Source organism: Bos taurus, chromosome 10, assembly GCF_002263795.3.
Source record: "Bos taurus isolate L1 Dominette 01449 registration number 42190680 breed Hereford chromosome 10, ARS-UCD2.0, whole genome shotgun sequence".
Classification (NCBI taxonomy): Eukaryota; Metazoa; Chordata; class Mammalia; order Artiodactyla; family Bovidae; genus Bos; species Bos taurus.
The window spans coordinates 45,947,389-45,963,160 of record NC_037337.1 but is presented as its reverse complement, the minus strand read 5'-3'; the positions used below and the strand labels follow the sequence as shown (position 1 = coordinate 45,963,160).

The 15,772-nt window shown below is 49.1% G+C and overlaps 1 protein-coding gene across 1 annotated transcript in view; it reads right to left on the bottom strand.

Moving 5' to 3' along the window:
* The window catches only part of DAPK2 (death associated protein kinase 2), a 131,976-nt gene extending 117,432 nt beyond the window's left edge, over positions 1–14,544 (bottom strand). Inside the window, exons 1-2 of the mRNA XM_010809297.3 lie at positions 14,311–14,544; positions 4,387–4,484 (exon numbers count right to left, since the gene is read on the bottom strand). Coding sequence (XP_010807599.1) covers positions 4,387–4,463 — 77 coding nt within the window. The 5' untranslated portion in view covers positions 4,464–4,484; positions 14,311–14,544. The remainder of the gene's footprint in view (positions 1–4,386; positions 4,485–14,310) is intronic.
* Between the last annotated feature and the right edge of the window lie 1,228 nt (positions 14,545–15,772).

Below are 15,772 nucleotides of genomic sequence, written 5' to 3'. Positions count from 1 at the left end.
GAGGATGAAATGACTGGACGGCATCACTGATGCAATGGACATGAACGTGGGCAAACTCCGGGAGATGGTGAGGGACAGGGACGCCTGGCATGCTACAGTCCACGGGGCTGCAAAGAGTCAGACACAACTGACCAACTGAACCACAACAAAAATCAGTGAAACAGCCCTGAGTCTAGGTAAGGGTAGAGAGCCGAAGAAGGTTTACACACTGCTCCTCCCAAATGTAAGAACAAGCCCTACTGCTATTCCTCCTGGGAGACCCCCACTGTCCTCCCAGGGGGTCCGGAGGTGGGAGACGGGGTCTTGACACCCTAACTTAAAGGCAGTTTAAGTTCAAAAGCAGAGGCTCTGCTAGGTGCTCACTCAACACCTAGTACCAGCTCTGTGTGGAGCCCTGCAGGCTCAGCATCCCATTTCATCCCTACAATCATGAGGTGGCTACTGTTACTATTTCTATCTTATGGGTAAATAAAACAAAAACCAAGAAACTCAGAGTCAGAGAGGTCAAGTAAGTTGTCCTAAGGTTGCACAGCTAGGAAGCACACAAACCTCAACCTGTCTATGTTGGCAGGAAGCTTGCACACTAGCCTCTAATTGTATATCCAGCCTCAGCTAGCACTGCCTGTCCCCAGCTCATGTTCCATGGCCACACAGGCCTCCGGCCAGCAACTCAGGGCCCAGGCTCTCCCCACCTTCGGGCCTGTGTCCAGGCTGCTTTCACTGCCTGCACACTTGTCCTCTGCCACCTCCTTGGAGCAGCCTCCCCTGACCACCCAGGCCCAACTGTACTCCCCACTCAATGTGTCCCACACCCTCCTCTCATAGCCCACCATGCACTCTGGAGTGATGTGTCCTTTTGCAACCCCTCCATCATGTGTTCAATGTCTTCCTCCACCAACTGAACACAAGCCACTAGGGGACAGGAAAGTCTATTTTGTCACTGTGTCAGACAATGCCTGGCACACAGTGAGCCCGCGCAGGAGAGGGGAAGAAAGACAGACAGGGCTACCCCCTCTGAAGGCAGCTCTAGTTCCAGCCTGTTTACGGCCCCAGGCAAGACCCTTCCTCTCTCTGAGCCTCCGTTTCCTCAACGGTCAGATGAGGGGCTTGGAAGAAAAACCTCTACAGGCCTTCCATCTCACCTGGCCTCTAGACCACAAATCCTAGGACAGCAAGCCATGAAAAATGCCTTAGGCCTCTGCTGTCTTTCACTCGCCCTGTGTCCAGCTGGCATCTAAGGAAAGTTTCAGGTTGTGTGTGGGGTAGGGGGCAGTGGTCCTCCAAGGTTCCCCAGGCCGTGAGGTACATGTGGCCTTCATACCCTGTTGTAGGTAGAGGACCCAGAAACATGAGGTCTCTTCCCGTTCTAATATCTCTGATGTACCGAGTCAGGGAGAGACAGAACTAAGAAGGAATGATAGATGAATTCCACAGGAAACTGTTGCTACTTCCTTCTTCAGAGCCCAATACCAACAACCCATCCCGACTTCTCAGTTTCAGCCCACCTGAGATAATCCCAGTCAACACTGCCCTTGTTGTGCCCACAGCCATGGCCAGGCTGGAGCTCCAGGGACAAAGACTCCCTGTGTCATGCTCATCTCTGTAGCTGGAGCACTTAGCACAGACACCTACACACAGGATGTGGCCAACACAAGGCCGTAGAATCAAAAGCCACTATAGAGGAGTCTCCCCTAGTAGTCCAGTGGTTTAAGTCTTTGCACTTCCAATGTAGGGGTATGAAAAGTTATGATAAACCTAGACAGCTTAATATGCAGAGACATCATATTAAAATGTCTGCATATTAAAAAGCAGAGACATCACTTTGCCAACAAACATCTGTATAGCCAAAGCTATGGCTTTTCCAGTAGTCATGTATGGATATGAGAGTTGGATCATAAAGAAAGCTGCGTACTGAAGAACTGACACTTTCAAATAGTGGTGTTGGAGAAGACTCTTGAGAGTCGCTTGGACTGCAAGGAGATCAAACCAGTCAATCCTAAAGGAAATCAATTCTGAATATTCACTGGAAGGGCTGATGCTGAGGCTGAAGCTCCAATACTTGGGCCACCTGATGTGAAGAGCCAACTGACTGGAAAAGACACTGATCCTGGCTTAAGACTGAAGATAGGAGGAGAAGGGGGTTGACAGAGGCTGAGATGGTTGGATGGCATCACTGACTCAATGGACATGAATTTGAACAGCTCCGGGAGATGGTGAAGGACAGGGAAGCCTGCTGTGCTGCAGCCCATAGGGTTACAGAGTCGGACACGACTGGGCAACTGAACAACAAGGTGACTTCCCTCGTGGTCCAGTGGTTAAGTGTTTCAGTTTCCAACATAGGGGGTGAGGGTTCAATCCCTGGTCAGGGAACTAAGATCCCACATGCCTTGTGGCACGTCCAAAAGTTTTGAAAATTAAATTTAAGAAGCCACTGGTAGGGCTTGCCAGGGTCTGTTGCTGAGGGGCCACTTTCTCCCTGACATCACAAGTCAGGAGAAGCACCCAAGTCAAAGAGAACCTTGCTTCCCACTCAGAGGCAGAGTCCAGGTGACCGCCCTTCAGCCTCCCCCCAGCCCTTCCCAGGTTCTGGACTGCCAGGGGCAGCGGCTCAGACAGAATGCTGAGGAATCTCCCCTTCGGGGGTCTCTGTAGATACTTGCTCCCTGACCTAGCCAGTCAGCCAGGACAAGCACTTCCTGAACCTGAAGTAAGTGCACTTTCTTTTTTCTTTTTTGGCCATGCCACGTGTCTTGCAGGATCTTAGTTCTTAGTTCCCCTATCAGGAACTGAACCCAGACCCGACAGTGAAAGTTCCAAGTCCTAACCACTGGACCACCAGGGAACTCCCATAACTGCACTTTCCATTCTTCCCTGACTAAGGCTCCTCTGACTTTGAAGCTTTTTCTAGTTTTTCTTCAAAAATAAAAGTACCCAGTGACCCAGTTTCTAGTTATCCATCTTAACGAAACAATCAAAAACAGGATCAGAAATTTCTGCTAAGAGATGTTCATTGCAGCTTTAGTAATGAAAATTTTTTTAAATGGAAACTGCATATTTTTAAAAGTAGGGGGAAAGGCTGAATAATTGAGGCATGAATGTACAAGGAAATGTAAAATTGCATTAAGATATTTAATGACATGAGCAAACCTGTATAATACATTAAGATGTAATATTCAAAGCTGTAGTGGACTTCCCTGGTGGCCCAGGGATTAAGACTGTGCTTCCACTGCAGGGGGCGTGGGTTTGATCAATGGTTGGGGAACTAAGATCTCAAAAGCAACACGGTATGGCCAAATTTTTTAAAAAACTGTGGTAAAACACTAACAAATTCAATATGATCCTAATGCTTAAAATAAAAGGAAGTAAATATATACATTTATTTGCAAACAATAAAGAAAGAAAGATAAAAGGAAGTAAAAGATGAGTCCTGACACAAGAGCTCTTTAAAGGGAAAGGCTCCTGTTCCCACCGCAGATACAGTGAAGGCCCTGAACCCCCAGGTTTTTACTCTGCTGGGTGTGTGGAGGGACGGGGCTGGGTACACTGTGAACACATGTGAGTGTGCAAGAACCATGTGCATCAGAGAGCATAACAGATGTGCAGGTGCGGACTGGACTGGCCAGACCTTGGCCATATCCCTTGCTGGCTGAGCAACTTAGAGCAACTTTCTTAAACTCTTTAGAACACACTTTCTTCACGAAAAACAAGAATAAAGACTATTCCCATTTCATGAATTGTTAAGAGACCCAAACTCCAGGACTGGTATTCTGTAATCATTAAAACACCACCCAAATACTAGCTTTGTTATAAATGAGAGACAAGGAAAGAGCTTCAGAAAGTCTTCATTTCTCTCCAGACGGTAACTACTTTCAGATCTGAGCTTATCCCTGTCCGTTTTGTGGGTTTAGCAAACCTGAAAATGCAGCCAATAACTCAGATCCGAGGAAGCTTCACGACCAGGGTTGCATGGCTTGTCACTCGATGCAAAGCTTTTTTCAGGAAGATGATTTCACCTGCCATTCAGGCTCTGAATTGACAGAACAAAACCCTGAAAGCCGTGGAGAATCCCAAGTGGGTTTCAGAAAAGAACCAATGGGTCAGGTCTCAGGCCAGAGCCTGGGGAGGGCTTTGGGAGCAAAGTAACAGATAAAACAAGAGTCATTTAGATTTGCCATAACCGTCAGTTGGGTTATACTGAAAACATGGAACTCAACAATTGTAGTCCCCTCTGTTGGCAAGTCTTTATTTCCAAAGAGAGGATTACTTGCAGAGGCGCCCAGGACAATGAATCACCCTCTGGGTTGTTTGTAAAGATTTCCACAAGCCCCGTGACAAGCCCATGACCTATAAGATCTACCGATCAGTGCAGCTCTCACAGCCACTTACCTCCCCAGCTCCTCCCCGATGTCATAAAAGTCCTCCACCTTCTGCTGCTTGAACGTCTCCATGTTTGGGCTCCTCATTGAGGCCTGGAGCGTACAGCCCTGAAACAGGAGAAATCCTGAGGTTAGGACAGATGTGTCCATTGGTACCAGTCTGACTCTAGGCCCCAAAGTAAATGGCTAATAATTGAAAGGTAGCTCACAGCTCTCATTCCTCAAGAACAGGCTTGATCGAGCCTTTCCTCAGGACCTGTGACCAATGATGTATGGTTCTTACTTGATTTATACTAATTCAAGTTTGTTAAGGAGACAGATCTGCTCTGAACATGTTCAGAGAAAACAGAGCCATGGGCAACTTGGGCAATTTGTTCTCACAAAATTCAGGTCTACTGAGAAAAGAGGCAGCTGTGATGCAGGAAAAAAAGAACTCAGTTTTGAGTCAGAATAACTGAAACTTCCTGAAGAGGAAAACAAATGTTCTCTCCAAAAAAAAAAAAAAAAAGGATAAATGTGCACGAGGTGATAAACATGTTAATTATCTAGACGAGGGGAATACTTTCACTATGTATAAGTGTATCAGATTACCATGATGTATGTTTTAAATATCTTACAATGTTATATGTCAATTATAATTCAATAAAGCTAAAAAAATAATTTTAAAAAAGCTTCAGTTTCGAGTCCCACTTTTGCCTAAGTCATTTAAACTGCTGAGTCTTAACTTCCTCATCTGTAAAAAGGGTTAATACTGCAAAAACCACTGCAAATCAGGATATTATTTTATAAACTATAAACTGCAGTAGAAAGGTAAGGGATTATCATGACCTCAGCTCCCTCAGGGGCTGTGCCACCCAATTTCAAGTCTGAACTGATGTGCAGTTCACTCATCGCCCTAAGGGAAAGATTAGGGAGGAGGTGTGGCAAATAACAATAGGCACCAGGAGTCAGAAACCTGAGGTTCTAGCTGCAGTTCTGCCCACAACTAACTCTATGACTTCATCTCCTGTCAGTGGGATGCCTGTTTCCACGTCTGTATATGGCACTCCACTCCAGTACTCTTGCCTGGAGAATCCCATGGATGGAGGAGTCTGGTAGGCTGCAGTCCATGGGTTTGCTAAGAGTCGGGCATGACTAAGTGTCTTCACTTTCACTTTTCACTTTCATGCATTGGAGAAGGAAATGGCAACCCATTCCAGTGTTCTTGCCTGGCGAATCCCAGGGACGGGGGAGCCTGGTGGGCTGCCGTCTATGGGGTCGCACAGAGTCAGACACGACTGAAGCGACTTAGCAGTAGTAGCAGCAGCAATGTGGTGCTAACTCTGCCTGTCCAGTGCACCTTAGTGAGAACCTCAGGACAACTCTGAGCCACACAGAGCATCACCACAGAAGAGGCCGTCTGCACCCTCCCCTGGGATCCTTCTGCCCCAGGGAGCCCCCTAGTCCTGGGACAGCCACATGCCACACTGGACAGCACCCTAAGGGCAGGGCCCAGGATACAGTAAGCACAACATAAAGATAAAACCAGCTACCCATGAATACATATATATAATGGAATATTACTCAGCCATAAAAAGGAATGGAACTGAGTCATTTGTAGAGACATAGATGGACCTAGAGACGGCCATACAGAGTGAAGGAAGTAAAAAAAACACATTTTGTCTATTAACACATATATGTGGAATCTGAAAAAAACGGTAGACTATCTTACTTACAAAGCAGAAATGGAGGCAGAAAAGTAGACAACAAATACATGGATACCAAGGTGGAAGGGGGGGATGGGATTAATTGGGAGATTGGGATTGACATATACACATCATTGATAGTATATGTAAAATAGATAACTACTGAGAACTGACTGCAGAGCACAGGGAACTCTACTCAATGCTCTGTGGTGACCTAAATGGGAAGGAAATCCAAAAAAGAGGGGATATATGTATACATATAGTTGATTCTCTTCGCCATACAGTAGAAACTAACACAACCTTGCAAAGCAATTATACTCCAATAAAAATAAGAATAGATTTTAAAAACAGCTACCTGTGGATGCATCTTTCAAGAGTCATTAGCAAAGGGCTCTCAGAGCTCATTTTGGCTGGCACTGGCAGCTTTTCTTCTGCTTGGCAATCAGATACCAACCACGCCCAGGCCCTGTGAGCCCCAAAATACTGTTTTCACCTCGCTGGGTGGAGGTACCATTACATAAGGGCACGTCTCATCAATGCCAAGTGGCTGGAGCTGTTTTAACTCTCAGGTGATGTCTATATTTCAGCCTCTTTCCTCTGCCCACTACAAACCAGAGTTCTGGTATCAAGATGCCACCTTCCTCTCTCCCTTCCACCGAGGCACACACATCCCTGAAGACCTCCAGGTGGAACTGGCCTGGCTCCCAGGTCTTACTCTCAGGGTCACCTGCCAGTCTTTTCCTGCCTGTCCATCACAGACCTCCTACTGGCTTGGTCTCACTCTGCTCAGCCAGGGCCTGGTGAGTATGGAATCCTAAAAGCAGCAGGATCCCCAGTCCTAGGCTAGTCTGTGGGTGCATCAGTCACAAGACCCATAGCAGTCTGGCTCCCTGTCTGGGACTCAGTCCGCCTCATCTGTAACCTGGGGTGATAGCATCTATATCACCTACTTCACACATGCAGGTGAGGATCCACTGTGATAAAGACATAAACTGCCAGGCAAATAAGAAGGATGATTATTGCTATTACTGTTTAACTCATCCCCAGGTCATTATGTTTCTGCTTCCCACAGCCACTGAGACCAATTCTGTTCCCTTCTGAGGAAAAGGAACTGGGATTCTGGCAAGTTTGGCTTGACCAGATCAAAAGCTCAGCTTCCCTCACCCCCACCCCCATCATGGCAAGGTTCCTAAGACTAGGCAGAGGGTGGCAGGACTGCTATCTATCAGCTTCTTTTTGCTGTAAAAATACTTCCAAACAAACCACTTGAGCCGGATCCTGGGGGTGGAGGTATGAGTAGCTACTAATTTCCCACAGCTAGATGAAAGCAGAAAACTCCAAAAAAAATTCTGTTGGCAGATACCCTGAGAGTGGTCCCAGGAACAGCTAAGATCCTCCTTGGCTAGAGGCCAGCTGCATTTGCTATCAGGAGTTGAGCTGGATTTGAAACTGTCCCACCTCCCCAACTAAACCATGAGCCCCTGCCTTGTGCTCACATCCTGGGTGACCAGAAGTTGGGGGCCAAGGGAGCCAACTAAGCTCAAACTAGGCCTACCAGTTTGGCCCCAACTCACCATTTCAGTATAGCCTCCCTCCCCCACAAATCCTCGACTACAGCCCCAAGTAGACTTTTCCTATTCCTCCAAAACCTTCACCCCTGCTACACCCCAGCTCAAGTTGGGCCCTTTTCATGGCAGAAGGGATGGGGATGGGGGGAGGGCACCTGGAGAGCCCTCCAAGTAAAACTCTTCCCTTCCCGCAAAGCCAGGCTCAAATGCTACCATCTCTATGAGCCTCCATGACTCTTTTCCTTACAAAACAGATGAAAAATTCTTCTTCTCTTTAAATTCTCACAGAGGCCTCTTTACAAACTGTCAGGGTTAGAGTTTACCATGTTCTGGTTCATATCATAATCTATGTCAATGTGTAACCCAAAGGGAGAAAGCACAGACTGCACAGGCACACAGGCCTGGGTTTGAATCCCAGCTCTGCCACCCACTAGCACACGCAGCACGGTACAGCTTTTCTGAGCTTCAAATTACTTACGTAGAAAATGAGTCTAGGGACTTCCCTGGTGGTCCGGTGGCTCTACACTCTCATTGCTGGGGGCCTGGGTTCCATCCCTAATCAGGGAACTAGATCCCACATGCAAGAGTTTGCATGCCACACTAAAGATCTTGAGTGCCACAACTAAGATCCGACACGGCCAAATAAATATTTTTAAAAAAAAGAAAAAAAAGAGAATGAGTCCAGACAATGCCTAGGGTTAGTGAATATTTGGAGAACGCGCAAACACTGCTTAGGAGAGTATTCATTAGGACAATTACTTTGGAAAACTCTTGGGCAGTATCTATGGGCGTACCTAACAGAAACGCATGTAGATGGCTTCCAAAATGCTCCACATTAGAACGTTCACAGATGCACTATTAGTAATATCTAAAAATCGCAAACAACCAAATAGCCATCAAGTGAAGAATGGCTAGAGTTATACCCATATAATGAAATTATTATATAACAATAAGAATAAATAAACTACTGCTCCCTGCAACAATATGGATGAAACTCACAAACATAGTGTTGAATGAAATAAAACAGACACAAAAGACCACAAACTGTGTAACTCTCTTTTAGGTAAAACAAAACCGTGGTGCTAGAAGTTAGAATAGTGGTCACACCTGGGTCAGAGATTGTACCTGGAAGGGAACACAGGAGCTTTCTGAGTGCTGCCAATGCTGTTTCTTGATGTATATGTGTACCCTTATTTTGTGTGCAATCAAAATTTTAAACAATTAAAAATGAGTCTAATATCTGCTTTATGGGACAAATGAGATAACATATGTAAAGTGTTTTTAATAGTCCCTGGATGGTTCCAACAAATATGAGTTCCTTCCCTCTTGCCTATTGGAGCTTCATGAGGGCAAGAGTTGTGACATTCTCACCTCTATCCCCTTGTGGGATCTGGTACACAGCAGGCACTCCAAAATGTTTGATTTAAATGTAGTGTCCCAGCTGTCCTTTTCAAAGCTGCTGCTCAGAAAGCTCATCAGGTAAAAACAGCTATTAACTTAAAGCCCCTTCCTAACATTGCTCCCCAAGATGAATTTGCATATCACCAGTTTAGAGACATGAAACTAAAGGGGAGACATTTTGAGGTGGAATTAGTCACCATCTAGGACCCAGAAGCACAGGGACCCTTCTGGCCCCCAAAAGATGAAACCACACAGCAGAAGGCACTGATACAACCTTTGGCTAGGGGCCCAGGCCACTGGCTCCAGGCATTCCACAGGCAAAGTCCATCTTAATGCTCACATCTTCCTTAGTGGAATCTTCAGAGTTCACATTCCTGCCCCCAACCCTAATACTAGGCAACATTTCTGAAAGTTAAGACAGACTTCCTCGATTCAGTTCAGTTCAGTCGCTCAGTCATGTCCGACTCTTTGCAACCCCGTGAACCGCAGCATTGCCAGGCCTCCCTGTCCATCACCAACTCCTAGTTTACCCAAACTCATCTCCATTGAGTCAGTGATGCCATCCAACCATCTCATCCTCTGTCATCCCATTCTCCTCCTGCCTTCAATCTTTCCCTGCATCAGGGTCTTTTCCAATGAGTCAGCTCTTTGCATCAAGTGGCCAAAGTATTGGAGTTTCAGCTTCAACATCAGTCCTTCCAATGAATACCCAGGACTGATCTCCTTTAGGATTGACTGGTTGGATCTCCTTGCAGTCTAAGGGACTCTCAAGAGTCTTCTCCAACACCACAGTTGAAAAGCATCAATTCTTTGGGGCTCAGCTTTCTTTATAGTCCAACTCTCATATCCATACATGACCACTGGAAAAACCAAAGCCTTGACTAGATGGACCTTTATTGGCAAACTAATGTCTCTGCTTTTTAATATGCTATCTAAGTTGGTCATAGCTTTTCTTCCAAGGAGCAAGTGTCTTTTAATTTCATGGCTGCAATCACCATCTGCAGTGATTTTGGAGCCCAAAAAAATAAAGTCTGCCACTGTTTCCACTGTTTCCCCATCCATTTGCCATAAAGTGATGGCACCGGATGCCATGATCTTAGTTTTCTGTATGTTGAGCTTTAAGCCAACTTTTTCACTCTCCTCTTTCACTTTCATCAAGAGGCTCTTTAGTTCTTCTTTGCTTTCTGCCATAAGGGTGGTGTCATCTGCATATCACAGACTTCTAGAACCTCACAAAAAGGGACCTTGAGGAACCTGGAGGACTTTTAGTCTCCACTCAGGAGCCACTTGCATCAGGAAGGGAAGTTAGAAAAGTTCCACTTTATCTACACTATACATTAGGATTCTGTGTAAGAATTCAGGGGTGGTAGGAGTTTGAAACCCATTGCTGTCTGGTCAAGCCCACTTGTTTTGCAAGAGGAGGAAACTGAGGTCCAGACAGGAGAAGGGACTTGCTAAAAGTCACACAGCCTGCACCAGCTGCTCTTCCCGGCTTTTGTCAACAGCACTTCAACCCTCCAACAGTGGCTCCAGGGTTGGGAGGCCAGTGGCCTTCTGAGAAACAACCTGGGAGAGGGCCTCCAAGGCTGAAGGATTATCTCCTGAGGAAATTCCAACCTTACTAAGTCCCTCCCTCATGGAACCCAGCCCACCCTGCTGAACTCTCAGAGATCCTCACCCAGCGCAGGTAAAATGGGACGACTATTGTTCCCTTACACCCCCTCCCATGAAGAATCTTCACAATCAGGCTCTGAGGAAGCTGTCAACAGAGGGGAGGGCCATCCGACATTACAGCGCACCTCCAAGCTTTGGAGGCTGTGACACACCTCAGTCTCTGATGAGGAAGCTTGGACTCAGAGAACCTCAGCCGCCTGCCTAAGTGGACATGAGAAAACTATCTTCCCGGTGAAGGTCCACCTCTGCTGGGCAGCCTGCTTGCTCATTCCCACATCTAACAACTGGGCGGCCCTCAGGCAGGGTGTCAGGGTCAGTTCAGGTCTCCATCCTGCCAGTGGGAAACTTTCCCCACACCCACTCACACCCACACACCCCTGCACACACTTGAGAGTCCCTTGGACTGCAAGGAGATCCAACCAGTCAATCCTAAAGGAGATCAGTCCTGAATATTCATTGGAAGGACTGATGCTGAAGCTAAAACTTCAATACTTAGGCCACCTGATGCAAAGAACTGACTCATGGGAAAAGACCCTGATGCTGGGAAAGATTGAAGGCAGGAGGAGAAGGGGACGAGAGAGGATGAGATGGTTGGATGGCATCACCGACTCGATGGACATGAGTTTGAGCAAGCTTCAGGAGTTGGTGATGGAAGAGAAGCCATCGGGTCACAAAGAGTCAGACATGACTTGAGCAACTGAACTGAACTGGACAGGGACTGGGTCAGGGTCAGTTCAGGTCTCCTTCTTACCAGTGGAACACTTGTCCCACACCCACTCACATCCACACACCCCTGTGCCCCTGCCCAAGCCTCTCTCAAGGCTGCTGAATGGAACCACTTCAGAAGCTAAACACACATCTCGGGAGATGGGTGGTTTGGGGAAGAGCAGGACTCTGGAAGCAATAGTGAAGAGGCCAATGTGCCAGCATCCCTTGGTCACCAGGACTCTCCCAAGGAATGCCATATACAAAGCAGTTGAGAAACACAACGTCAGAAAACACAGCAGCAACCTCCAGCTGCCCCCCTGCCACCCTCACTGGACTCTCAAATACCAGGGCATGTGCTCTCTTCGCCTGCCCCTAGGACCTTCCCACCTGCCAGTGAGGCAGCAGTTAGGCATCCTCTCTTTCAGCGCACCCTCCTAACCTACCACCACCTGTATGGCCTCCGTGCTTACCGCTCTGGGCTACCTCTCCTCCCCAAAGAGAAGACTAACCTCCACCTTGCAGAGTTACAGTGAGGATCAGCCAGATCCACACATGCCATGAGCCATCCACAATGCCTAGCCCAGAGTCAGGTCAACTGTTGACAATACACTGGGGTCAAAACCCCAGCCTGCTGCAGACCTACTGGCTGGCCCCCTGCCCACCCTAACCCATCCCGGGCTCCAGACGTAGGGGACCACAGCTTCCTTCTGCCACTGAGAAAGCTGACGGGCTGCGGATGGAGCAGCCTCCTCGCATCAGCTCCTCGCACCAGGAGAAGGAGGTAAGTAAAGTGTAGGATGCTGAGAAGCCCAGATCCCCTGTCCTCCCAGAAATCTGGGGTGCTCTCCCCCGTCAAGGAGTCCTAACTTGATGGAAGTCTCTCTCCCATCTTCCCCCTAGGCGCCCGGTCTGCCCGCCGCTCCCACCCAATCCTTCTGGTCAAAAGGCCAGACTTCGAAGCCGGCCCTAGGGGGCCAACAGTCAGGTCCCGGAGGTCAAGGACCGGCCAGAGTGCCCAAGGCCAAGACTGGCCATAGCCGGGGGCGGGGGTGGGTGGGCGGCGGCGACAGGGAATAGGCGGCTAACGCCCCGGAGCAATTTGCCCTCTCCAGCCTAGCCCCGGGCCGCGCACCCCGTCCCGCCCGTCGAGCCCGCAGATGAGCGCTACTCACGGCGGGAGGCTGCGCGGCGGCGGGAGTAGGGGCGCGGTGGGCACCGGGGCCCGGCGGGGCGCGCCGCTCTCGGATCTGCTCTGCTCCCTGCGCGCCCGCCCGCAGAGCCACCGAGGAGGCGGAGCGGCGGGTCCCGTCCCAGGCTCCGGCTGGAGGCGCGCCCGGAGGCCCGAGACCCGGCTTGGAGCGCCCCCTGCCGGGAGTCCCCTCGGGGCACCCTGGAGTGAGGGCTGCAAGCCTCCCCGCCAGGTCGGATGGGGCACCTCCAACAGCCGAGGTTCCCAGGAGAGGGGGGCGAAAGCCAGTGGCAAGACCTGGCGTTTTCAGGGACTCTGCCGCTTACATGCTTTGTGGCTTTGAACAAGTCAGCTAACCTCTCCAGGCCTAACCTGGAAATTGGTGTGCATGAGCTGATACAGTCGATATAGCCTGACAAGATCACTCAGAAAGTGGTATTTCCTTGTCCGCCGCTTCCACGCACGCACCGTGAGAGAAATCCCACCAGGGAGCAGGCCTCTCCCTTCCTCCCAGCCAGAGTGGAAACCTTACCATCCAAGGTCCACAGTGGGGTGGCGGCCGTGATGGGGGTGGGGGAACACTTCCCTCCTCACCTCCCCGTCAGCTCACCCCCACCCGCGCTTGGGAGCGGCCTGGCCTCAGTGCCCCCAGCCCTGCCTGGCACGTTGGTGAGTGAAGCCCCGGATCACACCCCCCCCGCCCCCCCCGCCCCTCCCCCCCGCCCCTCCCCCCCCGCCCCTCCCCCCCCCCCCCCCCCCCCCCCGCCTTTCCGAGTGAAAGACTGGGGAGTGGAGTGTTCCTCTCTTCCTCCTGCCAAAAATCCCGGGAGGAAAAAGGAATGAGAGTGGAGGGGGTGGTGGAAGGAAATGGAAACAGAATGTAAATCAAGTTCAGTGGTCTTATTTCAAGACAAAAGGCTGTTTAAAGAAATGAAGGCCCCTTCCCAGAACCTCCCTCCTAGGCTATTCAGGCGGCTCCTTAAGATAGTCCCAGAGGACAAAGCTACAGATTCAGTCTTTTATTTTGTTCAAAGCTCTGCCATTCCCAGTCTTGGTCATGGCACTTGAACTTAATCTTTTTTTTTTTTTTTAATGTGTGTGTGTGTGTTTTTTTTCTTTTTTCTTTCTTTTTTTGGCCATGCAGGTTCACCCACCAGGGATGGAATCCCCACCTTCTGCAGTGGAAGTGGGAAGTCTTAACCATTGGACTGCCAGGGAAGTCCCTGAACTTGTTCTTCATAAGTAAAGTAGGCAAACACTCCTTCTTACAGCATCTAACAGGACTACTGTGGGGATGAAATGAGACAGAGTGTATAAGATGCACCTAGAGGATCTCTCTGGGGCTTCCCAGGTGGCTCAGCAGTAAAGAACCTGCCTGCCAATGCAGGAGACTTTGAAGCCTCATGTTGGATCCCTGGGTTGGGAAGACGCCCTGGAGGAGGAAATGGCAACCCACACCAGTATTCTTACCTGGGAAATCCCATGGACAGAGGAGCCCAGCAAGCTACAGTCCATGGGGTTGAAAAGAGTCTGACACTATTTAATGACTGAGCGCGCGTGCACACGCACACACACACACACACACACACACACACACACACGACCTCTACTCACATGAGCAACCCCGCCCCAGTTTAGCCTTCCTAGATACTGAGGTGCTGAGATGTACAGATGAACCAACCCTCCCCCACCCCCCAACTGACTGGTACCTTAGCGTCTGTGACAGCCTCTAGAAAGATGCCCGGGCTTCCTTGTCCATAAACTTGACAACATTCCAGGACAGCACAGGCTTTGAGCCACCTCTCCCAAGAGCACCAGGCTACCTTGAGTAGAGTAATATCCAAGACCAGAGGTGGCTCTCCAAGTCAATGGGCTCAGGAGGATACCCACTGGTAACGTTTCTCCAGCATAAGGTGAAACCTTCATCCTCAGACCACCCTTCAGACACCTCCTCCCCCATTTCCTGTTATCTACTGCTGTGTAACAAACCACCCCAGCCTTGTGGCATGAAGCAATTTTGTTCAACTCATGTTTTGAGGGTTAGAAACACTGACAAGGCACAGCATATATGGCTTATCTCTGTTCTAGGATGTCTGGTGTTTCAACTAAGGAGACTTGAGTGGGTGGGAGTGACTTGAATGGCTGGGGGCTGGAATCATCTGGAAGAGTCTTCATTCACATGGCCAGACCCTGCACTACGTACGATGAATCCAAGGCTAGGCTCAGCTGTGTTGCGCAAGCACCTACACGTCTCCTTGCCATCCCTTCCCACTCTGAGTCTCATGCTTAATATCTGTTTTGCAGCAACAATGTCCTTGTCCAGAGCAAAGTGAACATTCTTGGATTGACACACAGCAAACTAGTCAAAAAATGCTGCTGCGGAAAGGGTCATTATCAGTCATTCTATCCAGCCTAGTCATTTTTCAGACGAGGAACCTGAGGCTCAGAGAGGGGAAGTGACTTGCCCAAGGTCACGCAGCTGGTAAGAGACAGAACTAGGATTAGACCCAGGCCCCCTCCTGATTCTCAGTTTGGTGCTCTTTCCTCTCTACCTGCCAAATGCATTGCCTAGGGAGGTACCATCTGGAAATGCATTTTGTGCTTGGTATGGTGTGACTTCATCAGACATTGAGGGCAGCGACTGAACACTGAACACGGGACCAAGGCAACAGTGGCAGGGAGGGGAGACCCGGAGGGTGGCGGCAGCAAGGACACCTACTCCAGAATGAAGTCAGGAGGAGGTCCAGGTAACAGCTAAGAATTATGCACGCAGCCTCAGTTCCTGAATGGATCCAGATGCCTCCCCTGGCATTTAAGGTTCTGACCTGCATTTCCCCACTGTGTACACACATCCTCTTCCCTCTTGTGTGTGCACATCAGCTCTCTTGCCAGCTTGGCTTATTGACTACTCCTGCCTCCATGTTTTTGTTTAAGCCCTTCCACCATCACCTCTTCATTCCATCCTACAAAATCCTATCCATTCTTCAAGGGCCCTCTCAGGTATTATATCTTTCATGGAAACTTCCCTGATCTCCCCTCTAGATGGCTTCTCCCCTGAACCCTACCACTCTTGGTTTCTACCCAGTTGACGTTCCCTTTCCTCTGTTTTAGTTGTAACGAGTGTCCACTTCTCTTCTCCTCAAGGGCAAGGACAACGCTTTGTTCATCTTT